Below are 22,370 nucleotides of genomic sequence, written 5' to 3'. Positions count from 1 at the left end.
AGCCGTAGTCTGAATTACACAAAAGATTTTAAAGGATGATTTTATACCCTTTCTTTTATCTTGACTGATTTTTTAGATGATGGCTTCAGAAAATGCATGAGGTTGTTTTATATTGGGAAGTCCCAGTGTCATGTATATTTTGAATCATGTTGGTCAGTGCTGTTTTGTGCTTTTATTAACTAGATCCTTTGAAAAGCTTTTTGCCATTTAGAGGAAAATAGTTTATAAGAAATCCTCATAGTGCATAAGCAAAAAATATTTATTTCCTTGTTTTAATTTTATTTGGTCTTGTAGAAAACATGTTTTATTAAGGTAGGCATGAGTCATTTAGTACTTGATTGATTTTGAAAAACTAGCCTCATGGCTTTAATGAAAGTCATTTAAAATATTCAGGAAATAAAGATATTTAGAAACTAAAAGAGAATTTTAACTTCTGAAATAGTGATATTATTTCTAAATTTTAAGCAGCTTGAGTGTTATTTTAAGGCATATATTAATAAGATTTTATTCTCTCTTCACCCACAAATAGTTATTTCACTGAAAGATTGTTATAATTATCAATTCATTTTTAGCAGCCTACCAGCTCATTCTAATGAATGTGAATTTAAAGCATGAGTGAGCTTTGGTTATTAAAACAAAATAACCTTAGATACTTTGAGCTGAGTGGGAAGCCCATTGCCCCACTAAAACCACTCCACCTATTCACTCTTTTGCCTAAAATTTTTTTACAGTGTATGCGTACATTTGATTCAGCTATTCCTGTTTGCTACCATTCTGTCATTTTAAGGATTTTTTAAAATAATTTGTCTCATAGCACCTCCAGTATAATTAAATTAAAATTTTTTACATGATTTTGTTTTTTTTGAAGTCCTCACAGGAACAACAGAATGGGGCACTCTGATGATACAGAAATTCTCTAAGGGGTTTTGAATTGTAGATAATTTAGACCATACCTTGGCTGAACCTGCTAAGAAAAGAATAGCTATCCAGAAAATCAGTGAAGTGTGATTAGAGCTTTGAGTTTAGTATGCATTCCTGAAGACTTAAGTTTTGACCTCTGTTTTGAATTGATTCATTATAACCAAGGATTTCATGTCTGATAATACACTTCAGTTATTCATAGTATGATAATTTCATAGTCTGATGCATAAAACTATTATGGCTAGCTTTGATTATGTGCACCTTCACTGATAATGTATTTTGTAAGATGAATAAATGATTATCTTATAATAATACATGCATTTATTCTAGTCAAAACTGGAATCTAAGTGAGTTTAAAGTTTGAATATTCAAACCAAAGTAAATAACTCGTGACAATTTTAGTTTTAAAAATAACAGCTTTAATATCTTTATTCACTTCTAAACCTACTTTGTCATTAATGCCACATCATAGTTAGCCTGACACTTTCCCTGTAAAACTAAAGAAATTATTGATGTTTTCTATATATAAGGGATGAATTTTTTTAATAATGATCTAGTTTAGAGCCAAAATGTATTAATGGTACAGATAATTCATCTGAAAGAAGGAACAAAGTACTTACTGTGGAAAGTGGCAGTGACACAGAATTCATGTTATTCTTTTTGAGGAGGGCTTCAGCTCTGACACTTACCAGCATAATTCCATTTACCATCTCTTTGATCTTTATGCTATTGTCAAATATTTTACTTCTGTATACATTGTAAAACCCATAATATGGTACTGTTATTTTTACTGTAAATAGTCAGTTGTCTTTAAAAATAAATTAAGTCAGAAACATGATCTTTTTATTCACCTACATAATTATTTATAGTTTCATGTACATCTTCCTATAAATTCTTGTTTTCATCTCAACTCATTTCCCTTCAGCCCAAAGAATTTTCTTTAGCTTTCCTTGTGTTGCATGTCTGCTGGCAACGCATTCTCTCATCTTTAACTTATCTGAAAGTGTTTTTATTTACTAATTTTTAAAGGATATTTTTGCTGGCTATAAGATTCAGGATTAATAAGCTTTTATTTTCAGTGCTTTAAAGGACATTGTTCATTATCTACTGGCTTCCATAGTTTCTGGTGCAAAATCAACCAACGTTTGCATTATTTTTCTCATTAATATAATGTATCCTTTCTCTGACTGCCTTTCATATTTTTTCTCTTTTTTGTTGACCTTTAGCAGTTTTACTCTAACAAGTCTTAGTTATATTTTTCTTACATTTAACCTGCATGGGGTTCACTGAAATTCTTTGTGTGTTGGTGATTTTACCAAAGTTGGGACATAGTTAATTATTATTTCTGTAAATATTTTTTTCTGGCCCAAAATTCACTCTCCTCTCCTGGAATAACTTGACACCATCTCACAGGTTACTGAAGTCCTGCTCACTTTTAAAAAGTCTTTTTTTCTCTGTGTTCTTCATATAAGACTTTATTAATTTGTCTTCAGATTTGCTGTTTTTTTCTCCCATGGGCTCCAGTCTGTTGTTAAGCCCATCCAGTGAATTTTTTTTCAGACATTTTAATTTGGCTTTTTTTTTTTTTAATAGTTTTCATGTCTCTGATGACATTCCCCATCTATTTACTCCTTAAATACATCTTTTGCATTATGTCTGAGTATATTTATAAAAAGCATTTTAAAATCCTGTGATCTTTCCAACATCTATGTTTTCTGTAAGTCTGTTTCTATTATTTTCATCTTTGAGAGTCACATTTTTCTGTTTCCTATGTAGTTTTAAATTATATGCTGATTGTTGTGTGTGATGTTGTGATTGTTGTGGATGTTGGCACTCCGTGTTGTCTCCTCTAGGGTTCTAAGCTTTGTTGTGGCAAATAACTAAATTACTGACAAGTGCTTTGATCCGGCACAATTGATTCTGCTCCTTACTAGGACAGATCTATTTTAGATTTATTTTACTCCCCAGCACATGGCCCTTACTCTGTGGCATTGTTGTTACTCCTAAACATGGCCTTTGTGGAGACTAAATGCTGAGGTGATCAGTAAGTTCTGCCCTGTAACTAGGCTGGAAGTCCAACATCACCTGATAGGTGTTCAGTTCTCATTCTGCTCTCCCCCAAACCTGCATATATACAGCCCAGTGCTCAACTAATGACTTATGAGTAGGCCATACGCAGACTTGTAGCATCTCCTCTGCATAGCCCTCTCCTCTCGAATATCCTGCTCTGCAAATTTTAACCTCTTCAGCATCTTCAAATTCCAGTCTTTCCCCCTCAGTTAACTAAGACCATCGTGCCCAAATGAAATTGCCATCCAGCCAGCCCAAGAATTGATAGTAGTCTTTCCAGGATAAGTTTCTGCTGAAAATCAAGTTTGGAGTAGATGCCAGCTGAGCCTAACTCCCCATCTCCAACTGGAGCCCAACCTTTGTGTTGTCTGGCCTTAGTGACACCCTGGGACACTAGAAAATCTTGACCATTTAAAGAGGACAGAATGTATATTTGTAATGATTGAGTCTTCAAGAAAAGATTAAATCACACTCCTTGCACTCTGCTAATTACCTTGTAGATTTATATAGTAGGCTGTAGACAGATTTTCATCAGAAATAGTTAACATAGTTTCAATAGTTTCAATGCATAAATGAAAATCTGCTTTTTATGGAGACTGCCCCTACTTAGTATATAGTTCATTTTTCAGGGCTGATGAATCTTAGTAAAATGTATGTCCTAATTCTAAGTATGTAAGATACTTTAATATAAATCACCACAATTTAATCATCACAACCAACCTAAGAAGAAGTCAGAAATGATAGTTTTATTTCTCCTATTTTACAGATGGGAAAACTGGAGTTCTAAATAAATGGTTTTCAAAATCACATCCTAATCGCAGGACCTTGGACTTAAACATAGCAGTCTAGCTCCAAATTCTGTGCTTTTCTGTTGCGTTATCCTCCCTCCCTTGGTATTTGTGGTTTTCTTAGTGTCCGTCTGTCCCCCAAACTGGAAACCTCCATTCCATCCTTGACTTCAGTTTTCAGTAAGATCATCTAGCTGCTGTGCAAAGAATAGACAGGGGAGGGGTGCTATTTGAAGGACAGTGAGCCCAGGTGGCATGTAATTGGTTCAGCCAAGGTGGAAAGAGTAGATGGGTTGGATTTATATTAAATATTTTGGAGATAGTTAACAGAGTTTGCAGGTGGATTGGATGAGAAAGATAAAGGGAAGAGAAAAATCAAGGATGGTCCTATTTTATTTCGGGCAAATGTGGGTATGGTGGATAGTCTCCTTGCCACCAGTTTTTCCTGATTTTAGTATATTCTGTACTTGGCCACCAGAGTTATCTTCCTTATAAATGTGACCATATTGCATTCTCTCACTCTTCTGCTTTAAAACCTCCACCAGCTTACTTTTCCTGTGTGGGAGAACAACACATGAACCACTGAACTCCACCTCTTAATTACTAATCCCAGGTTCCTTGTCTTATCTATATCTAATGTTATTTGATAGTGCCTACCTCACGGGGCAACAGTCAAGGTAAGTGAGATAATGTCTGTAAAGCTCTTGACATAATACCTGACATAGATAAACTCAATAACAGTTCATGTTAGAGTTTTAAGACTAAGCTTTTTTAGTTTGGCGTACATGACCCTGTACATAAAAGCATGTCTTACTCAGTGTTTCTGTCTCCAGCACCTACTGTGGCAGCTGTAGCAGAAATTCACTGATGGGTGGTATGAATGTGTGTGTGCAGGTATGAAATGACCTGCCCCTTTGAAGTGGATGAACCAGTTTATAACAGTTTACTCCATCCTGTTATCAAAGGCTGCAAATGTGTTGCTTTGTGAATCATTTGTAAGAAACTTATCTTTATGCAACATAAGCATAAAATCACATTTAACAGGAACAAACAGCCATTTAAATGGCATCAGAAAATTCTGATAACGTGCTATTATCTTTTTAAAAAATGGTATGAAAATGTGTATGTATATTTAGTATGATTGTGTACTCATTATCCAAGGAGGGACCAGTACAGGGGTGAGGGCGCAGACTATGAAAGCTGATCGCTTGCGTGCTCTGTCCTGTCTGACTCTTCGCAACCCCGTGGACTGCCATGGGTTTCTCCGGACAAGAATACTGGAGTGGGTTGCCATTTGTTTCTCCAGGGGATCTTCCCAACCCAGGGATTGAACTCACATCTCCTGCACTGCAGGCAGATTCTTTATCGCTGAGCCATCAGGAAAGCCCACCTGAAAGCTGATGCCTGGGTTCAAATGTTGCTCGGCTGTTGACTACCTAGGTGTCTTTAGGCAAGTTGCTTAGATCTTCTGCTTCAGCCTCCAAATCTGAAAGACTGCTTTAAGTATAAATGCATTAACATACATAAAATGCCTAGAATAGTGCCTGGAACAGAATAGGTGCTCAGGAAATATTACATGCTACTTAATAATAATACAGTTTTTAAAAATTCTGTACACACACCTGTGCACACTTGGTATGTTGAAAAAAGACCAACAGGAAACATAAACAGTGGTTTTCTCTGGATATAGGATTGCTGGGAAAAAATTTTTTATCATGTTTCATATTTATTGTAATCAAGAGCAACAATATATATTAAATTTCTTATAAACCAGCAGGCATGCAGTATTTCCACTAGCCTTCTTCCTCCCTCCCCAGACGTGACATCTTCTCACCCAGCTGAAGTGCACTTGTACTCGCACCTGCAAATTTCTTGCAGAGGCAGAAAGGCATAAAATTAGAATCAGAAGGAAAACAACAATGGAAAAGTAACTCATATTAAGAACCTCCTTTGTGCCCCTGAATCTTTCTGTGCACCATGATTTCTTTAAGATCATAAGTATCTGTGATATGTTCATCAGTGGAAAAATATTATTTCTGTATATTTTTAAAATTTATTTATTTTTTAGGATTTTTGTAGCATCCTATTGTGGTCTCCACTCTTTTCTTTTGACAGATGTTTCGTTCAGTCTGTGATGGACCCCGGGCCTTCCTTTCTGAAGCCGTGTTTTTCTCTTGCAGGGAGTTTGCCTGGCGTGATCCTGAGCTGCCTGAAGTCATTCACATGCTGCAGCACCAGTTCCCGTCAGTTCAGGCCAACGCAGCGGCCTACCTGCAGCACCTGTGCTTTGGTGACAACAAAGTGAAGATGGAGGTAGAGGAGCAGCGCCTGGGATGCCCGAGGCAGCAGGCGGGGAACGGGAGGGCGGAGCAGTACCTTTCTCCTTCGCAGCTGCATGCTTGCGTGCTTGAGAAGTGGTCCAGTGCATCTAGAGGCCTTTTCAAAAAGATGTTTTGATACCAGTTACTCTTTTACTTCTCAACTATGTATTTCAATATTTCTTGGGAAAAGCTGCAATGAGGATATTTCTGGAAATACATTTAGCTTTTTCAAATCATGTGTCCACTCATTACCTTATTTATAAAACATGAAGCAAAATCAATTTAACCTGCAGTTTTAAAAGGATTTTCTGTAAATCTATTAAATACAAATTATAATGTGTACTTGTGAGCTCACGTATTTTATGAGATTCTGGTCAAGATTGGTGCCAACACATAATTAAGTAAAGGATTTATAGCCATTACTAATTCTGAACATAAATGAATATTTTATTTCAGATTTTAAGCATTTGGGGCTTTTATTGAAAATAGTGAGTCACTGGTTTTGGCTGGATTTCACATTTTAAGCCATTTTTCCCCCTGCAGTATCATGCAGGGTTTGTTTTTTTCATCCCTTAAAATTTAGAACAACACACAGTTACAGACCTAAAGGTGGATGCTGTAGATAAAGCCCCAAAATAGTCATATGACATACTAATGAAGTGACAAATGGAAGAAAATTTAGAAGAGGAGAGTCACCCAGAGACACAATTCTAGAAAGCCAGTAACTTCAGTCAGAACTCCCCTCCTGTGTTTTCTTCAACCCCGCATAGCTTTATTGTGCTTGTGTATCTGTGCATTTAACTCAGAAACAGTGTGATCCCTGTGAACGTTCAGAGGCTGATGTGTGACTGTGCTGCCTGCATGTGGCCCTTAATCCATCCAGGGTCTCCCTTCCTTTAAGCCATGAACCTGTGAAAGGCGTGTCATCTTAGAGAGTGTCCTTAAAATTTATAAAGCAAGTTTTCTTAGAATAAAAAGTACCCTTTTGAAATGATCTGAAGTTATTCTGTTTTCCATGATCTTTCCATAATAGTCTTTTGTTTGACCTTTTTGACCACATGTCACTTAGGCCTGGTACTTAATATTTTTCATTCTAGGTGTGTAGGTTAGGGGGAATCAAGCATCTGGTTGACCTTTTGGACCACAGAGTTTTGGAAGTTCAGAAGAATGCTTGTGGTGCCCTCCGAAACCTTGTTTTTGGCAAGTCTACAGATGAAAATAAAATAGCAATGAAGAATGTTGGCGGAATACCTGCCCTGTTGCGACTGTTGAGAAAATCTATTGATGCAGAAGTGAGGGAGCTGGTCACAGGTGGGTACAAAGCGTGATCTTGTCTTGGAGGAGATGTAGAAAACCATCTAGACTCTGCCCGTGTGTGCTGGCATTGTGAAGGACTTGAGGAGGTCTGGGTGGGAGATGATGACGCAGTGCTCACAACTGTGACGATGGCTTGCCCAAGCTATTCCGATGACTCAGGAGGCCCTCGCAGTGCTACAGTCATCTCTTCTGGTCTCATGCATTGTACTCCTTAGTGAGCAAGCATCAGCTAACAGATGTCTTGTTCACAAAGGGTTGAAAACATTATTTTTCATTACATACTCCACAGTAATTACTCATTTTAAATAGATTTGGTTTCCTTTGTTATGAAAATAAACTGTACTTAATGGATTGGCTACCTGCCCCTTCAGTTCAGCCAGTGTCTGAATGCCTGTTAGTATCTCAGACACTTCTCCAGGTAATTGGAGATGTAAAATGAATAAAAGTCCCTGCCCTCATGTAGCACTTGGATTCCAGTGGAGCACAAGTGATCTGCTGTGAATGTCAGTGAGCAGTGCAAGTGCCAAACTCAGTGGAGGTTGCACTGCGAGCACAACTGATGGGTGGGAAAGTTCTCTGGTCAGTGTGAAACCAAAGGCGGCCTAAAGGTTCAGGAGGCATTGGCTGGGTACAGAGGGGATATATTTCCAGTCACAGGCAGAGGCTCAGAGACAGCATGGGATCTAGGGGCAGAGCTATCAGCAGAAGGGGGATTCTGCAAGAAGACAAGACCAGAGAGAAACACAGGCCTGGTTTGGGGAACTTGTGTTCCCCATGCAGTGGGAGGGATTGTGGGGCATGGCATGGCTAGTTTGGACTTTTAAATGCATTCTTCCTGCAGGCAACTGGATGGGGGATTGACTTAAAGTGGAGGAGCCTGGCACCTGAGAGGGCTGTGAGGAGGGTAGAAGTCTAGATATAATAGCTTGTACTATTCATTGGTAGTGGGCAGTGGAGAAGAGGGAGCAGTGAGAGAAATATTTCATGGCCAGGGCTTGATTGTCAAATGTAGGGAGTGAGCAACCCAGAGAAACACTGGTTGTCTTGAGGTCAAGCTGAAAAAACCATTCTGCAGGAGGGTGAATAAATGACAGCGTTATTTATAATAAAATATTAGGGGGAAATACTGAGTATTCATTGGTAGAGAAGTGGTTAAATAAATGGCGGTACATCCACCCAGTGAAACTACATAGAAGGGTTAAAGTAAGTGCATTAGCACTATCTATAGCAACAGATAAATCTCTACAAATGTTTGCAGAATGATAAACCAGTATGATACTATAGTATAAGTGTTAAAGTATGCAGGTTGAGGCTATAATTTATTTTTTGGTAGAGACACACAAGAAAGGTAAAATGTTTTATTGAAATGATAAAAGATTCAGGATAGTTGGTTACATCTACAGGGTTCACGTGGAGAAAAAGGAATTGGGGCGTAAAATCCAGCTCCATTTCTTTAAAAAGAAAGAGAATTCTAAAACAAATAAGACAAAATGTTAATGCAGCTGATCCTTGGTTAACCTGGGGTTTGGAGACACTGATCCCCTGTGCAGTCAAAACTCTGTGTATAACTTACAGTCAGCCCTCCACATATATAGTTCCTCCATATCTACAGTTCTACATCCATGGATTTGACCAAACACCAGTTGTGCAGTACTGTAGTGTTTAGCATTGAAAAAAAAGTCACATTATTAGTGGACCCATTCCAAACCCATATTGTTCAGAATTCAATTTCATTTAACAAAACTAGGGGTAGTAGACATCTGGGTGTTTGTTTTACATTTGCTTTGCTGTTTTTCATGCTTGAAATAGTTAACTTAAAATTTAACAACATTTTTTTCAAAATTAAACCCATTCCCCAATGGCTTCCACTGTAAAATCAGAGCTTTAGATTCTGTCAGCTCTTATTCAGTCACACTTAGGAATATATTAATAACAAACCATCTTGAATCTAATATTTAGTTAAGGGGATTCAGCTTTCTTGTAAGATATTAATGTTCAAAGTAAATACCCTGTATTCAAATAAAGTATGAAAATTATGTACTAAAAGTAGAATTCACATTATGTATAATCTTAAACTCCAAAATGGATTGCTTGCCCTAATAAAGTTTGAATATAAATGCTTTAACACATCTAAACTATATATTGATTTAGTTGAATGTACTTCCTCTTTATAAAATGTTCTTAACACATCAAACCCTCTCACACCAAAAAAAAATTTGTATTTACATACTGTGTATTTGTATTTACATACTGTGTATTGTGTGTGTGTGTGAAATGAAAATTAGAACAGGAAATAGAATTAAGAAGAAAAGATTATAGACATACCCATTTAAGAAGTTAGGACAGTCACTGTGATTACACCCGAAAATTTATCTTAAGCTCCCTGTTAGGGAGGCATAGAGAAGACAGTGTTTTGCAGTATATGAGCTTTTTCTTTCCTCATATGACATTTCTTTCCTATCACTTTGAACATATATGTGAATGTTCAATATTTTCTCCCGGTAACACACCTGTGCAGCCAGCAAGGCTACCGAATAATGTGTGCAGGCTCCCTGAGGGACCAGGGGCAATCCAGGGTCAACCTGACCTTGGGAACACAGCATCTACTAGGTCTGGTTCTCTTCTGATTAACTAGGCAGATTTATCATGGCTTGGTCCTTACATCCATAATGTGCAGCTTTTTTCTCTTCTGTCATAATTTCTCACAGGAGGAAGGAGTCTTGGCAGCTTTTTTGTTTCTGAGGTTTTATCCTTGGGAGGAATTGTTACAGTGTCTTTCCTGAACTGAGCTCAAGAAATTTGTTATGATTTAGTGATAAACAAGAAGTAAAGTGCATGAAAGTTTGGTGATTTCTTTTTCATTTTAGAATAAATCAAATTTATTTGAAGTAGAGCCAGACTTTACTACTAAGGACTTTTATGTACTGATTTACCTGGTGCACACTCTGGATGGGAGTGCTAATTTAGCTGCTTTATTACATATTTCATCATTTCTGTTTGGGAACAGTACTAAGTTGCTGAGAACACAAGATATTTTAAGACTTGGACCTTGACCTTGAAAGGAGGATATGAGTTTTCCCAATTCAAAAAGCTATTTCCCTAATAGATTGTATCAGTTCCAATATAAAACTAGCAACAACCTCTGATATTTCTGTCTTAGAAACAGCTGCCAGTAGCTTTTAGCCTATTTTAGAAGTATTTTTTGGCCATAGTTATAGGGTAGGGAATATTAACAACTGTTTTATAACTCTCTACTTGTACCTGTAACAATTTATACTGGTGTGTGGATGGATTACTTATGAAATGTTTTTTGCGAAAGTAGGCTTTGCTTTGGAATGGGAGTAGCCAGTGTGTAAACAATTCACTGAGATGACAGTATAGAAAGGAGCTGGACCAGAGAACGTACAGAATTGAGTTTCCAGTTTCAAAATGCTATATGTCAGCCCAAGTTTGACTTGTATGTAAACATTATCTACCTAATATGAAACTACCAAGTCATAACATAAATTGAGCATAGTCACTTGGCAGTGTATGTGTATTATATTTATACATTTATTTGTAGGTTAAGATTTATGGAGACAAGAAAAATTTATTCACATTTCTCAGTTCCAGAATTTAGTAGTACGAGCTTTAATGATCAGTAGTGGTTTATTGTTATTTTAAAATTTATTTATTCATATTTTTGGCTGTGCTGGGTCTTCATTGTGGTGCATGGGCTTTCTCCAGTCGCAGTGAGTGGGAGCTACTCTAGTTGCGGTGCAAAAGGCTTCTCGTTGCAGTGGATTTTCTTGTTGCAGAGCACAGCTTCTGCACATGGGCTTAGTTGCCCCATGGCATTGGGAATCTTTCTAGACCAGGGATTGAACCCGTGTCCCCTGCATTGACAGGTAGATTCTTAACCACTGGAACCACCAGGGAAGTCCTCAGTAGTGTTCTAAGAGCAACTAATCCCTGATATGTTTTAGAGAATGACAACATCTAGAGATCCTTCTGCTCTTTTATTAACTATTCCTCAAGTCAAATACTCATAAACTGTCTCTAAAACAGGATTGGAGGGACCTCAAAATTCATTTTGCCCATCAGCCATCTAATGTATGGAGTCCCTGGGTGGCTTCCCTGGTGTGCAAGCTGCCCACAATTTGCTTGAACCCACAGGGACAGGGAAGTCATTACTTTGTCATTACTCAGTCATTAAGACTGAGCAGCAGGGTTGTCCAGAAAGCACCAAGAAAACATTAAGTATGATGGAGAGGCAAGGAAGAGAAGCCCTGAGGAGCTCATTTTGCCTGGGAATAGCCACTCCAGTGTTCTTGCCTGGAAAATTCCATGGACAGGGGAGCCTGGTGGCTACAGTCCATGAGGCTGCACAGTCGGACGTGACTAAGCATGCACACTCATAGCCCCAAATCCAGCCTTCCAGATTGCTCCTAACTGGGAAAGCATGTCCCAGGCTGAACCATTTTCATTAAAACACATCTGTTCCAGACTTGGCTTGCAGGGTGTTCTATGTGAGTTCATCACCCAGCATTCCCTATCACTTGCCCATCTCCTAGAAGATATCCTTCCACATACTAATATTCTGCCAATGTCTCCACAAAATACTCTGACCCTGGCCAACCTTGCATGATGCTTGGTCTTTGTAAGTATAGCCTAAGAGTTCTTCAGTTAAGTTATAGTCAACTTTGGATCATGAAATGTTAAAGCTCAATGCAACTGTCATGTTCAAAATATTGTGTCACTTGAAAATTGGTATCCCCTTGTTCTGTTGTTCTTAATATTAAGTAATTCAACCTAGTTATTAATCCAAAGCCCTTTTTTCTGGTTCCTTTTGTTTCAGTTTGGCATTCCTAACACACTTCAGTGAAGAAATTTTAGCTATTCTTTTAAAAAGATGCATTGCCTTTGCTTTAAATATAACTGTCCAGGGCCTGCATATTGGGCCACATATTTATTTTCAGGGGAAAAAAGGAAAAAATACTTTTGGCCAAGTGTATTTTCCCAGGAAAGTGTGGCTGTCATTGTTAATTAAAATAGTTCTCTAATATGTAACATGATTCTGTGTTTTCTTCATTGTGTTGAACATTTTCCAGGTTGAAACCTAATGAGCTTTTCTTCCAGTAACTGCTGATATGTGTAGGTGAGGTTTGTATTACAATGATACTTTTTGCCTTTATTGTGCTTAAACCTGAAAGCTGAATGAAGTATGGTTTTCCCCTACTTGGGTTGTAACATGAACATCTACTAGGTCACAGTCTATGGATGAAAAGTGGGATCATCTTGTTACTAGAAAAAAATGTGTTGAATTTACTTGTTCAGGATGATTAGTGTTTCTAAGCTAGGATATATCAGCTTCAAGTTATTGAGTATCCTGAAAGTATCATTTTTTAAAATTGTAGAAATTGAAGATATTGCATAGAATCTGGAGGCCTGCCTTTTAATGCACCAGATGTCCTAAAATTATCACACTTCTCTTACCCCTATTAACACTGGTGTTAAATACCCAAAAGTAGCCTTTGGATAATAATGGACTTTGTTTAAATGACTGCCATATTCACATTCCTTCCAATTTAGCAAGTGATTATTCATCCATATGGCTAAATAAAATATTTCCACTCTGTTTATTTTAAAATTTTTGGATGCCAGCAATGCATTCCAGACACTGTGAAGAACGTGAAATTATGCATATTCCTTTCCTGATCATTAGCTCCGTATTTCTAATTAGTAAATTAGTAAGAAAATGATAGCTGTGCACCAAGGAAGAGTAGATGGGCCAGGCTAAAGTTTAGCAAACAGCAGGACATCCTATAAAGAGCCAGAGCTTAATGGACATGCATTCAGCCTTTTGGACGGTTGCTTGCCATTACAGGATGAAATAATTGCTAAACATGTCCCCTTGGCCTAATTAATGTGCCTTCAAAACAGTCATTTATTCTCTGATCCAGAGAGGAGTTGGCCTGCTACTGTCTGTTGTGCTTTTTGTGGGCCCCTAGAGCTGTTTGGAGCCGCATGGGTAGTTTTCAGAAATCAAGCAGCATCACCCCCCAATTCTCAGCACAAGTCAGTAGAATCCTTACCACTTGGCCCACTTTATAAAATAATAGCATTTTATTATTAAATGCATTCTCTTCTTTACTGAACATTTCATACCATAAAAATCAATAATGAGAAATAAAATGACAAAAGTTTCATTGGTAGCAAGACAAAAATAGCTTGATAAATGCAACAACTGCTAATTCAAAGTCACGGAACTTTGAGCTGGAAAGGGCCATAAAGAAATCTTCTATTCTGCCCCTGGTATTTCAGCATAAGAAACTAGGGTGCAGAGAGGTTGGCTTCCCTGGCTTCCAGATGGGAGCTGTTTCCTCCCTGCCTCTGCCTGCCCCAGCCCATCCCCCAAGTCTGGGGTAGGGTGCAAAAGCCCATTTTCACATCTCATTTGTCTTAATCTTTCAAATTATCACCAAAAGGGGGGGTGGGAATCCCATATCTCCTTTACTATCTGAATTTGTATAGAGAAATATTTTTGAACTTGATCACTAGCACGACCACATCAAACTAATGATCAGGTAGTTTTCTTCAAAAACATGTGAAATGTGATCTGAGCCTTGTATTTCAAGATTTGCAGTCTAAGTATGAAAAGATTTGCCCCTGAAAGTGGAATGTGGCATTCTGTTTAGTGCGTAGGCTTCTGAACACCAAGCAGGATGAGGCAGTCAAGTGGGGAGACTCAGAGACTCCTGTAGAATGCAAGTGGTCAGCCACTGGTCTGGGTGGGGTATCTCAGCACGAGCCAGGCCCCGTTAACGACGCTGTCTCAGTGAACTAGCCAGCATGTTAGTGTGAGAAGGATGAGAGCACATGATGAAATACCTCAGAAAGATGCCCAGAAGACTGCACCATGTTTCTCGGGTCCTTTGCAGTTTCGGAGTCTTTCTGATCTCTTAAGACCTAGGACTGGAGGCACTTCTGTCTCTCAGCTGCTCTGCTTGGCCCAGATGCCTTAGTGCCATTACAAATGCATAAGTGCATTCCTGGAACACACAGAAGTCAGCTGTGGAACCTACAACCGCAGGAACTTTTTCCCAGGGGAGTCTGTGGTAGTGTAAATGACCTAACTCTGTCAGTGCCTGAAGTGACCTGGAAATCACCAGGGTGGCTAGGTCTCTGCCCCCACTGCCACCTCTGCATCAGAGCACTTCTCTTAGAAGGATTTCCCTTCATGTGACCTGTTCACTTTTATAAACTGCCCCCCAGCAAAAGCAGTCATCCTTTATGTGCCTTACGGGCCATTCTTAGTCAGCAATTCTGAATTGTAAGCTGATTTATTTTCAGAGGGAATGCTTTTCCAGGGTGCATAGGAATGTATCCCTTCGTGATGTCATTAATCCTCTCAACCTGCCTCTGAAGTTGGGAAATTACCTAGGTAAGAAAGAATATGATGAAATGCAAATGTGGGTCTGTAAGTGGAGCTTTAGAAATTGATAGATCTTTTTAAAGATGCTGTGATCCACCTTTGTACCTGAAAAATCACAGAAACAAAGGCTAACCCTTACGTTCCTTAAAGACTCTATACAGATAAAGATCAATCATTTGGGTCCTTTGGCTGGGAAAAATTTAAACAGCCAGAGCGGTCCCCTTCCAGTTGAATATGCAGGCTGGGACCGCACTGTGTGCAGCATCTGAGCAATCACTCACTGCGATGGGAAGTGGAGGTCCTGACCACCATGCCCACAGCAGGGTCCGAGTTAGCCTTCCCATGCCTGGCATGCAGTATGTATTAGCTGAGCAGGAAATCTCAGGGAGCAACCAAATCTCACAAAGCAAGCCCTGCAGTCTGGCTGGGCCAGGCCTCCCTGTGGGACCCAGCTCTCGAGGCAGCCACACTGCTCCCCACCTAGGATGCCACTGTGCCAACCAGCAATGAGCGTAGCAAAGCCTAGGCTGGCAGCAGGGGCACAGGAAGAAGAAAGCCAGGATCTAGGACTGTAAGCCGGGCTCAGGACTGCACATTCAGCTAGTTTGGGGGTCACCACACACACTTTAGGAATCTCTGCTGAGATGGTCTCATCTTGGGAACCCTGGAGATGATTATCCCACCATGACTTGTTTTCCTGGGAATTTATCCAGAGAAAGCCATTACTATAATTAAAGACACTCTTATAGTAATTGCTTTCCCATTATTTCATTTCTGTCTCAGTATCATAATTTATTCACAGCATTCCTGTCCTAGTGGAAAGTTTGAGACATTTACCTGAAGCCACAAATAGCAAATACTTCTCACGCTATTTTTTCCCACTCCCCCCTTGATTTCCTTGTTTCTGTCAACTGCACCATAGTCTCACACATGAGCTAAACTGTTGACTCATCTTTGACATCACCCTCAGCTTACATCAGGCTCCAAATTCTCATCACAAGCATCCTCCCTTCCTCTTTGCCTTCCCATGCCCTCCACACTCCTTCAGGTCCTCATCACATGCTCCCTGAAGTACTGTCCTTGGACACAGGCTCTGCCCCTCCTGGTCCTTTAGTGTCACTGTCCCCTCCTGGGATGACCCATGCCCTTACAGTCCACACTTCCCCACCTGCCACCCAAATCTACAGCCCCTGTGCTCACCTTCCCTTCTGGGCCAACCCCAGCCTCATGGTTCCCCCTTTCCTGCCCCTCTCAGATGGGAGAGCGCCCCAAGCCCACTTCCCCCTGGCTTCTGCCTTTCACACTCCAGCTTGAATGCCATGGTCTCCAGTTCCACACCAAGGTGGAGCTTTGCCTGCTCAGTGAACATCCAGGGAGAGGTAACCTGGTATTGGGAGCGAGTGTGGGCTCCAGAATCTGATCGACTTGTTTCCTTGGTGATCTCTGACCCCTGGCAAGGCCCCCTCACCAGCACCAGCTCCCCAGTGATAAACACAGCACCTGCCACTTGGGGTTGCTGACCACATGCAAGCTGGCCTTGTTGCTCTTCCTCCTGGTGACTCCTTGGTCGCTGCTGCCTGGTGCTGTAACTGTTTGTGTCAAGGCCTCCTGGGCGCCAAGGGCCGGCCTACTTGTATCCTTTAGTGTCTGATGTCCAAGCACCCCACCAGCACTTGCCAGTAGAAGTGTCCATGCAGGGCACATGTCATTGTGAACTTCCTAGTAGCCACATTACAAAGGAAGAGAAACATGTTTATTTTAATAGTATAATTTGTTTGACCCAATAGTTCCAAAATATCACTTCAGCTTGTAAGCAGTATGCAGACTATTAGTAAGGTGTTCAACATTCACTTGTTTCATGCCAGGTCTTCGTAATCGAGTGCTTGTTTTACCCTCAGCACATCTCGGTTCTGACTAGCTATACTTTACATGCTCGATGGTCTAATATTTCTACCCCCCTTTTTCAAAGATGCTTGCAGGGCGGGTATACACAACTGCAGCCTGTTCCACGGGGTCCCTGGATACAGAATAGCTGGGAGGGGATGAACATGTATACCACGCAGTGTTCTGACCCCCAGAGAACTGAAACATGACATGATTTGTCATGATGCTTGCTCTGTGCAGGGGACCGTGGGGCCAAGACCTGACTGTCCCTCCTCTGAGTTAATACTCTTCACATCCCTGTGGCTTGGGTGCCTGGTGGACGTCTCATGAAAGAGCATAACTAAAACAAGAACAGACACTGAGTGTGAGGCCAACTTATGAAAGAAAATGCAGGGGGTGATCAGCAGTGATACCTGAAGTGCACTAGTACTTTTTTGGCTGTTTTTTTTTTTTTTTTTTTTTTGCAGTGTCCATGAAATCTTGTGTTGTTTGGTGTTGGGTGTTCTGGTTTTTTTTTTTTAATAACTAGGAAGCAACATGAATACTATATAAAAATTAATGGGTTTAGATTTATTTCATATCAGAAAAAAATTGCATAGGCTGTTATGTATTTATGCTACTAGAAAAATAGCATTTTCCAAAAAAAAAAAAAAAGAAAAGTAGCATTTTCCAAATGTTGTTTGGTTTTCTAATATCCTTTAAGAAATACATTTTTCAAATAGTGCTATTAGTTTAATTAATCAGGTAAAATCCATTTCTAATTTAACTATAAAATTATCACTTGGCTCTTTGAATAGCTATAAAGCTAGTTTTAAATGTGAGCTCTTTCAAAATTCTGCAGCCAAAGATTTATGTGAGATGGTATTATAATTACTTTATTCATTCTTTGTGGGGAAAATGAGCTTTCATCTCATATGGCAGTATTTCATTGTGGTTACTGGTTACTGTTAATTATGTGTACTTTTTCATGTGGTTGAGAACAAGCAGCGTTTTCTTCAATAGGAGGCATGAAATTCCCCTAACATATTCTAAATTTGTTTATGCACATTCATAGTTCTCACAACAAAAAAACTAATTGTTTTGAATAAAAACCTCAAGTTTCCTAAGCTGAATTATAGTTCACTTTTAACTTTCTTTTAAGGACCCCAGAGACAGGGCAGTGTGCTGCTGAATATCTCTGAAGCACATTCTACATTAGGATGTTGGAGCTGGGGGTTTAGCGTGTTGATGGAGAATGCTAATCCTGAAGCTCTCTATTTCTCATCAGTCTCACTGCATGTGCGAGTTGGTGTATTTTCTATTCATTACTTACTGCTCTAGGAACATTCTCCCTGACCCATTAAATGAAACCCTAGACAGACTAAGTGGAAAGAACATTATTTTATTACTACTTTAGTGATGTGGGTGCACACAGGTATTAATAGTCGGTCTTAAGACTGGTGCTTTTTACTTCAAGTAGAAAAGTCAAATTAATCATTCCATAGCTAAGGCTTTTAAGTTTAATTGAACCTTCTTCATCTAATATTGGTTAATCAGAACTGGTTACTTTAGCTTTCTATAACCTTTATTTTTTAAATAGAAAGTGGGGAAGAAAAACCAATGTCTTGGAACTTGCTTTGATGTTCAAAATGGCGAGTTAAATCCATACCAAGTGTAGTTTTGAGTGTTATATGGGAAAGTGCATGATTGGAGGTATAATGTAACCCTTAGTGTGGGATCAGAAAGCTGCCTTTGTGTGGATGCCACAAGCATATCAAAAATAGAATCTTTCCTTTTTTCTGATGAAGAATAATTTTGAACATTTTTTGAAGTTGCAGAAGATGAAGCCTAAATTTCTATGGCAGACTGGTCTTATGAGTCATCCAGCTTGACCAAAAGATAACCTAGTCTGCTGCTCTGTACATCTACAGAAGGATTACATATCTCTAAATAATTTCACAGTTTATGTTTGGGAAACACTGACCCTGCAGTTTTGCAGTTTGAGGGATGGGGACCCAGGCATTTTGGTATAACTTCTGGTTCTGGGAGATGGATCAGCAATGTGCTTCCCCTAACCCCATAACTAAGGTGCTTGTTTCAGCAACTATCCATTTGGGTCTTCAGGTGAAAAACAAGCAAAACTATGCTGGTGAATTCCCTTGAAGATCCACACCACTGTTCTAACCCTCTCCCTGTAGTTACAGACATGAAAGGATATCCTCAGGACACTCGAAAAAGAAGGAATGCTTAGAAACTAAATCTGACAGGCAAGCAATAAAACAGAAATCTAAAAACAAATACAGGCTGTTTAAGTGGATCCATTAACATATATTCCTGAGCTCCTATTGTGTGCCCTGCATAAGTGTAAGCAGACATATAAAAGAATGAGAGTATTTCTTACCTACTATACTTGCCTAATGAAATTTAAATTAATATTAAATTTAGAAATAAAAATGCTCATCATACTGTAAAAAGTCAACGTGGAATTTCAAGCCCACCAAATCATTAAATGGCAAGTTTATTTTGTGTGTCTTGACTCTTTAAGGTATTATGTGTAAAGCACATTGTGCCTGGCAAAGAGTAAGAACACAGTAAATGGCCACGTTACTGTTGTTGCTGTTGATTTGTGAACGTTCTGCTGTCCAGTCCCAAGTAGGTGTAATGGCTGGTAGTAGACTGTGAAATGACATATAATGCCACTGATCCTTCTAAATGCTGGACAAGGAACAGAAAGAGCCAGACAAAATTCTCATTCCGGAACAGAAAATCAGGCCAATCCCCAAACCTGGTAACTATCCTTTGCCAGAGTAGATCTTAGAAGGGGCCAGGAGTGGAGGCAGGAACCATGAGAAACAAGCTTTGCTGCCAGCGATCAGAGAACCTCTAGGCATCAGCTTCAAGATAAGTGTGCTAAGAACTAGCCCCCTTCTTAGGCATGGTTTCACCTGAAGTTTGTGACTCAACACTGTTTAATTTTCTGTATAGATATATCTCATTTTATACCTATAGCGTACAATATGATAGACTTTACTTTCCATAACCTTGCCTTAAGTGGATTTTACTGGAATGCATTTATTCTGTGAAGTAGAACGTAGCTTATTGGAAAATGCAGCTCTCCTCCATGTGTAGAATTCTGTAGAATGAGGACTGTGAAATGATTTTGCAGAACGAAAAATTGCTCTTATGGCCTTAGGAATCACATGATATAAAATTGTCAGCAGGGGAGGTTGGGAAATGACCTTTGCCACCACGGCCTCTGGGCCACATGCTGCCCCTGATACAGGCCTCTTCAGCGCCCTGGGCAGTGAAGCTGACCTGGTTGGCAGGAAATATTAGAGCCTTATCTGTGGCAGCTGCTCTCACCCACCCTTCTGCACCTCAACCTGTTGTCTTCTCTCAACTCACCTATCATCTAGGTCAGAACCAACCTTCAGAGACTCGTTTTTCATTCTTAGCTCCCATGGTCTGTTCTGTGGTCATCCATCCTCAGATATTTTTCCCCTAATACAGTCCTTCGTCTTTTAGACCCAAAACCCAGTTTTTCAAACAGCAACACACAGGTGAAGTCCAGTATATACAAAAGAGGCTGGAGCCACTCTGGGTGAACTGGGGTAGGATCCAGAGCCCTGCCACCAATTCTCCACCCACCCCTCCCCTGGCTTCCCCTGGGAGCTCAGCAGACCCCTCAGAATCCATAGAGAAGTAGGTCCAGCTGTGGAGTTTAAGTTCGTTTTGTGAGCACCTACCATGTGCATCTGCCACAAGATAATTATGGAAACTGGTCTGTCGTGGTGGACAGAACAAGCTTTGAGACAAAGCAGAGTCTTTCCTTTTCCTGATTCTGAACTGTCCAAATCCCCCTCGAGTCCGAGCCTAACAAGGTGGGTCACCGCTAAGGCTGAGGTTTTGAAAAGCTGTGCTTACGGTGGGCTGTCCCACCCCAAAGGTTAGGAGCAGAGAAACGGTGAAAGAGTGTCTTGGGGGAAGAAAGGAAACCCAGTCAGCGAGGCCCGGAAGTCAAAGCCAAGTGAGAGGGGAGAGCAACCAGGACCCAAGACAGAGCCCGGCATCTGCCTCCTCCATTGACCATCGACAGCCATGTGGGTGGGTCAGGGCAGACACGTGGGGGACGATGGTCCTCTCGGTTCATAGAGTATTCTCTTTGGTTCTGGCCTTGGCTTGTACCCCTCCTCCTCCCTTCATAAAGAAAGAAAGCAAGCTCCTGTCAGCCCTCTCTTGCCTCCCTCCTTTATAAAGGGCCCTGTGATTTTGTGAGGCCCCGAGAAGGCTGTGTAGTTTCTAGGCTGGCTTCTTGGTCACCAGACCCAGAGCAGCAGTTTTCAGTCTTGTCTCTGGCCTGACACTCTTCAGTCATGTTCACAAGCCCGACACGCTTCCATGGACATGGGCAGATTTTGCCAACTCCTCCCCGCCCCCCCCACAGGGCCTCGAACGTTTTGTGTGCTGATAATTTTAAAGCACTGTACTGACTAAAGCAGCTTGCCAAGGATCCGTCAGGAGTGTAGGGTTCTGAGGGACTTCAAGGCAGAGGAACCAGCTGCACCGTCTCTTCTCCGTCCCCTTCCCTCTTACTTAGGAAAATGCATCGATGTAAAAATTAGAGTAGGTGTAATCTTGAATTTTCTCTAATTTCTAAAAGAGTAATTATTAGAAAATATGCATGCTGCAGCAATAATTTAACCCTCTTATGGTTGACACAGAAATGAAGACCTTCAAGTATGTTTGTGATTCAAGTAACACTCTAATAAGCTATGTTTAAGGTCTTTTGTCCTAGGAATCTTGATATGAATTGTAGTATCAGTTGCTTTTAATTTATTGTTAGTGTCTTGCCTGTATCCAAAAAGGAACGGTAGTAATTTGCACATACTAATAACACTGTTAACGTGGAAACAGAAATGTTTAAACCTTTTCTAATAAGGGAGACAAAGCAAATGTGTAACCATTCTTTGTACCAGTAAGTCACTGCACACATAATATTTATTCTTGAGCTTCCCACTAGCGAAAGTAAGAAAAGAAAGTGTGATGAAGAGAAAGTGTAAGTCTTTTGAGAAAGAGAAGGTCTTTTCAAGTACTAAATTGTAAAAATGGTTTGTCACAGAGAACATTAAATGTAAGAGATGATACAGGAACCTTGTTTTTACAACCATCACAGATGCATCATATTTGTGATCCTTGATTAGATTCTGCCCGTCCTCCTCATGACGTAACTCTGCTTTGCTTTGCAAAACCACAGTCATCTTGCCTAAAGATGACTTGGTGATAAACCAGAAACTCACATATGTTCACTCAACGTTTATTAGAGGTCCAGCCCCAGCCTGGTTGTAAATTCAGGCCATAGATTAGGTTTGGAACAGTCTGAGTTCCCATAAATTAATGCTAATATGCTCGTTTCATTTCTAAAACTGCAGGATTTCTAATTGATTTGCTTTTAAAATCTGCCTTCTTTAGGAGTTCTATGGAATTTATCCTCATGTGATGCCGTAAAGATGACAATCATCCGAGATGCTCTCTCGACCCTGACAAACACTGTGATCGTTCCACATTCTGGATGGAATAACTCTTCTTTTGATGATGATCATAAAATTAAATTTCAGACTTCACTCGTTCTGCGTAATACAACAGGTTGCCTGAGGTAGATATTTTATTTCTTCTTTC

At 39.9% G+C, this 22,370-nt stretch overlaps 1 protein-coding gene across 14 annotated transcripts in view; it reads left to right on the top strand.

Annotated features, from left to right (window-relative positions):
- Positions 1–22,370, top strand: part of PKP4 (plakophilin 4) — a 256,119-nt gene that overhangs the window by 209,258 nt on the left and 24,491 nt on the right. For all 14 annotated transcript variants that reach the window (XM_070476164.1, XM_070476166.1, XM_070476161.1 and 11 more), the window contains 3 exons: positions 5,960–6,092; positions 7,198–7,411; positions 22,164–22,347. In XM_070476164.1, coding sequence (XP_070332265.1) covers positions 5,960–6,092; positions 7,198–7,411; positions 22,164–22,347 — 531 coding nt within the window. The remainder of the gene's footprint in view (positions 1–5,959; positions 6,093–7,197; positions 7,412–22,163; positions 22,348–22,370) is intronic.

The sequence above is a fragment of the Odocoileus virginianus genome, chromosome 13, assembly GCF_023699985.2.
Source record: "Odocoileus virginianus isolate 20LAN1187 ecotype Illinois chromosome 13, Ovbor_1.2, whole genome shotgun sequence".
NCBI lineage: Eukaryota > Metazoa > Chordata > Mammalia > Artiodactyla > Cervidae > Odocoileus > Odocoileus virginianus.
Note: the sequence above shows the minus strand (reverse complement) of the source record. Positions and strands in the feature narration are given on the sequence as shown.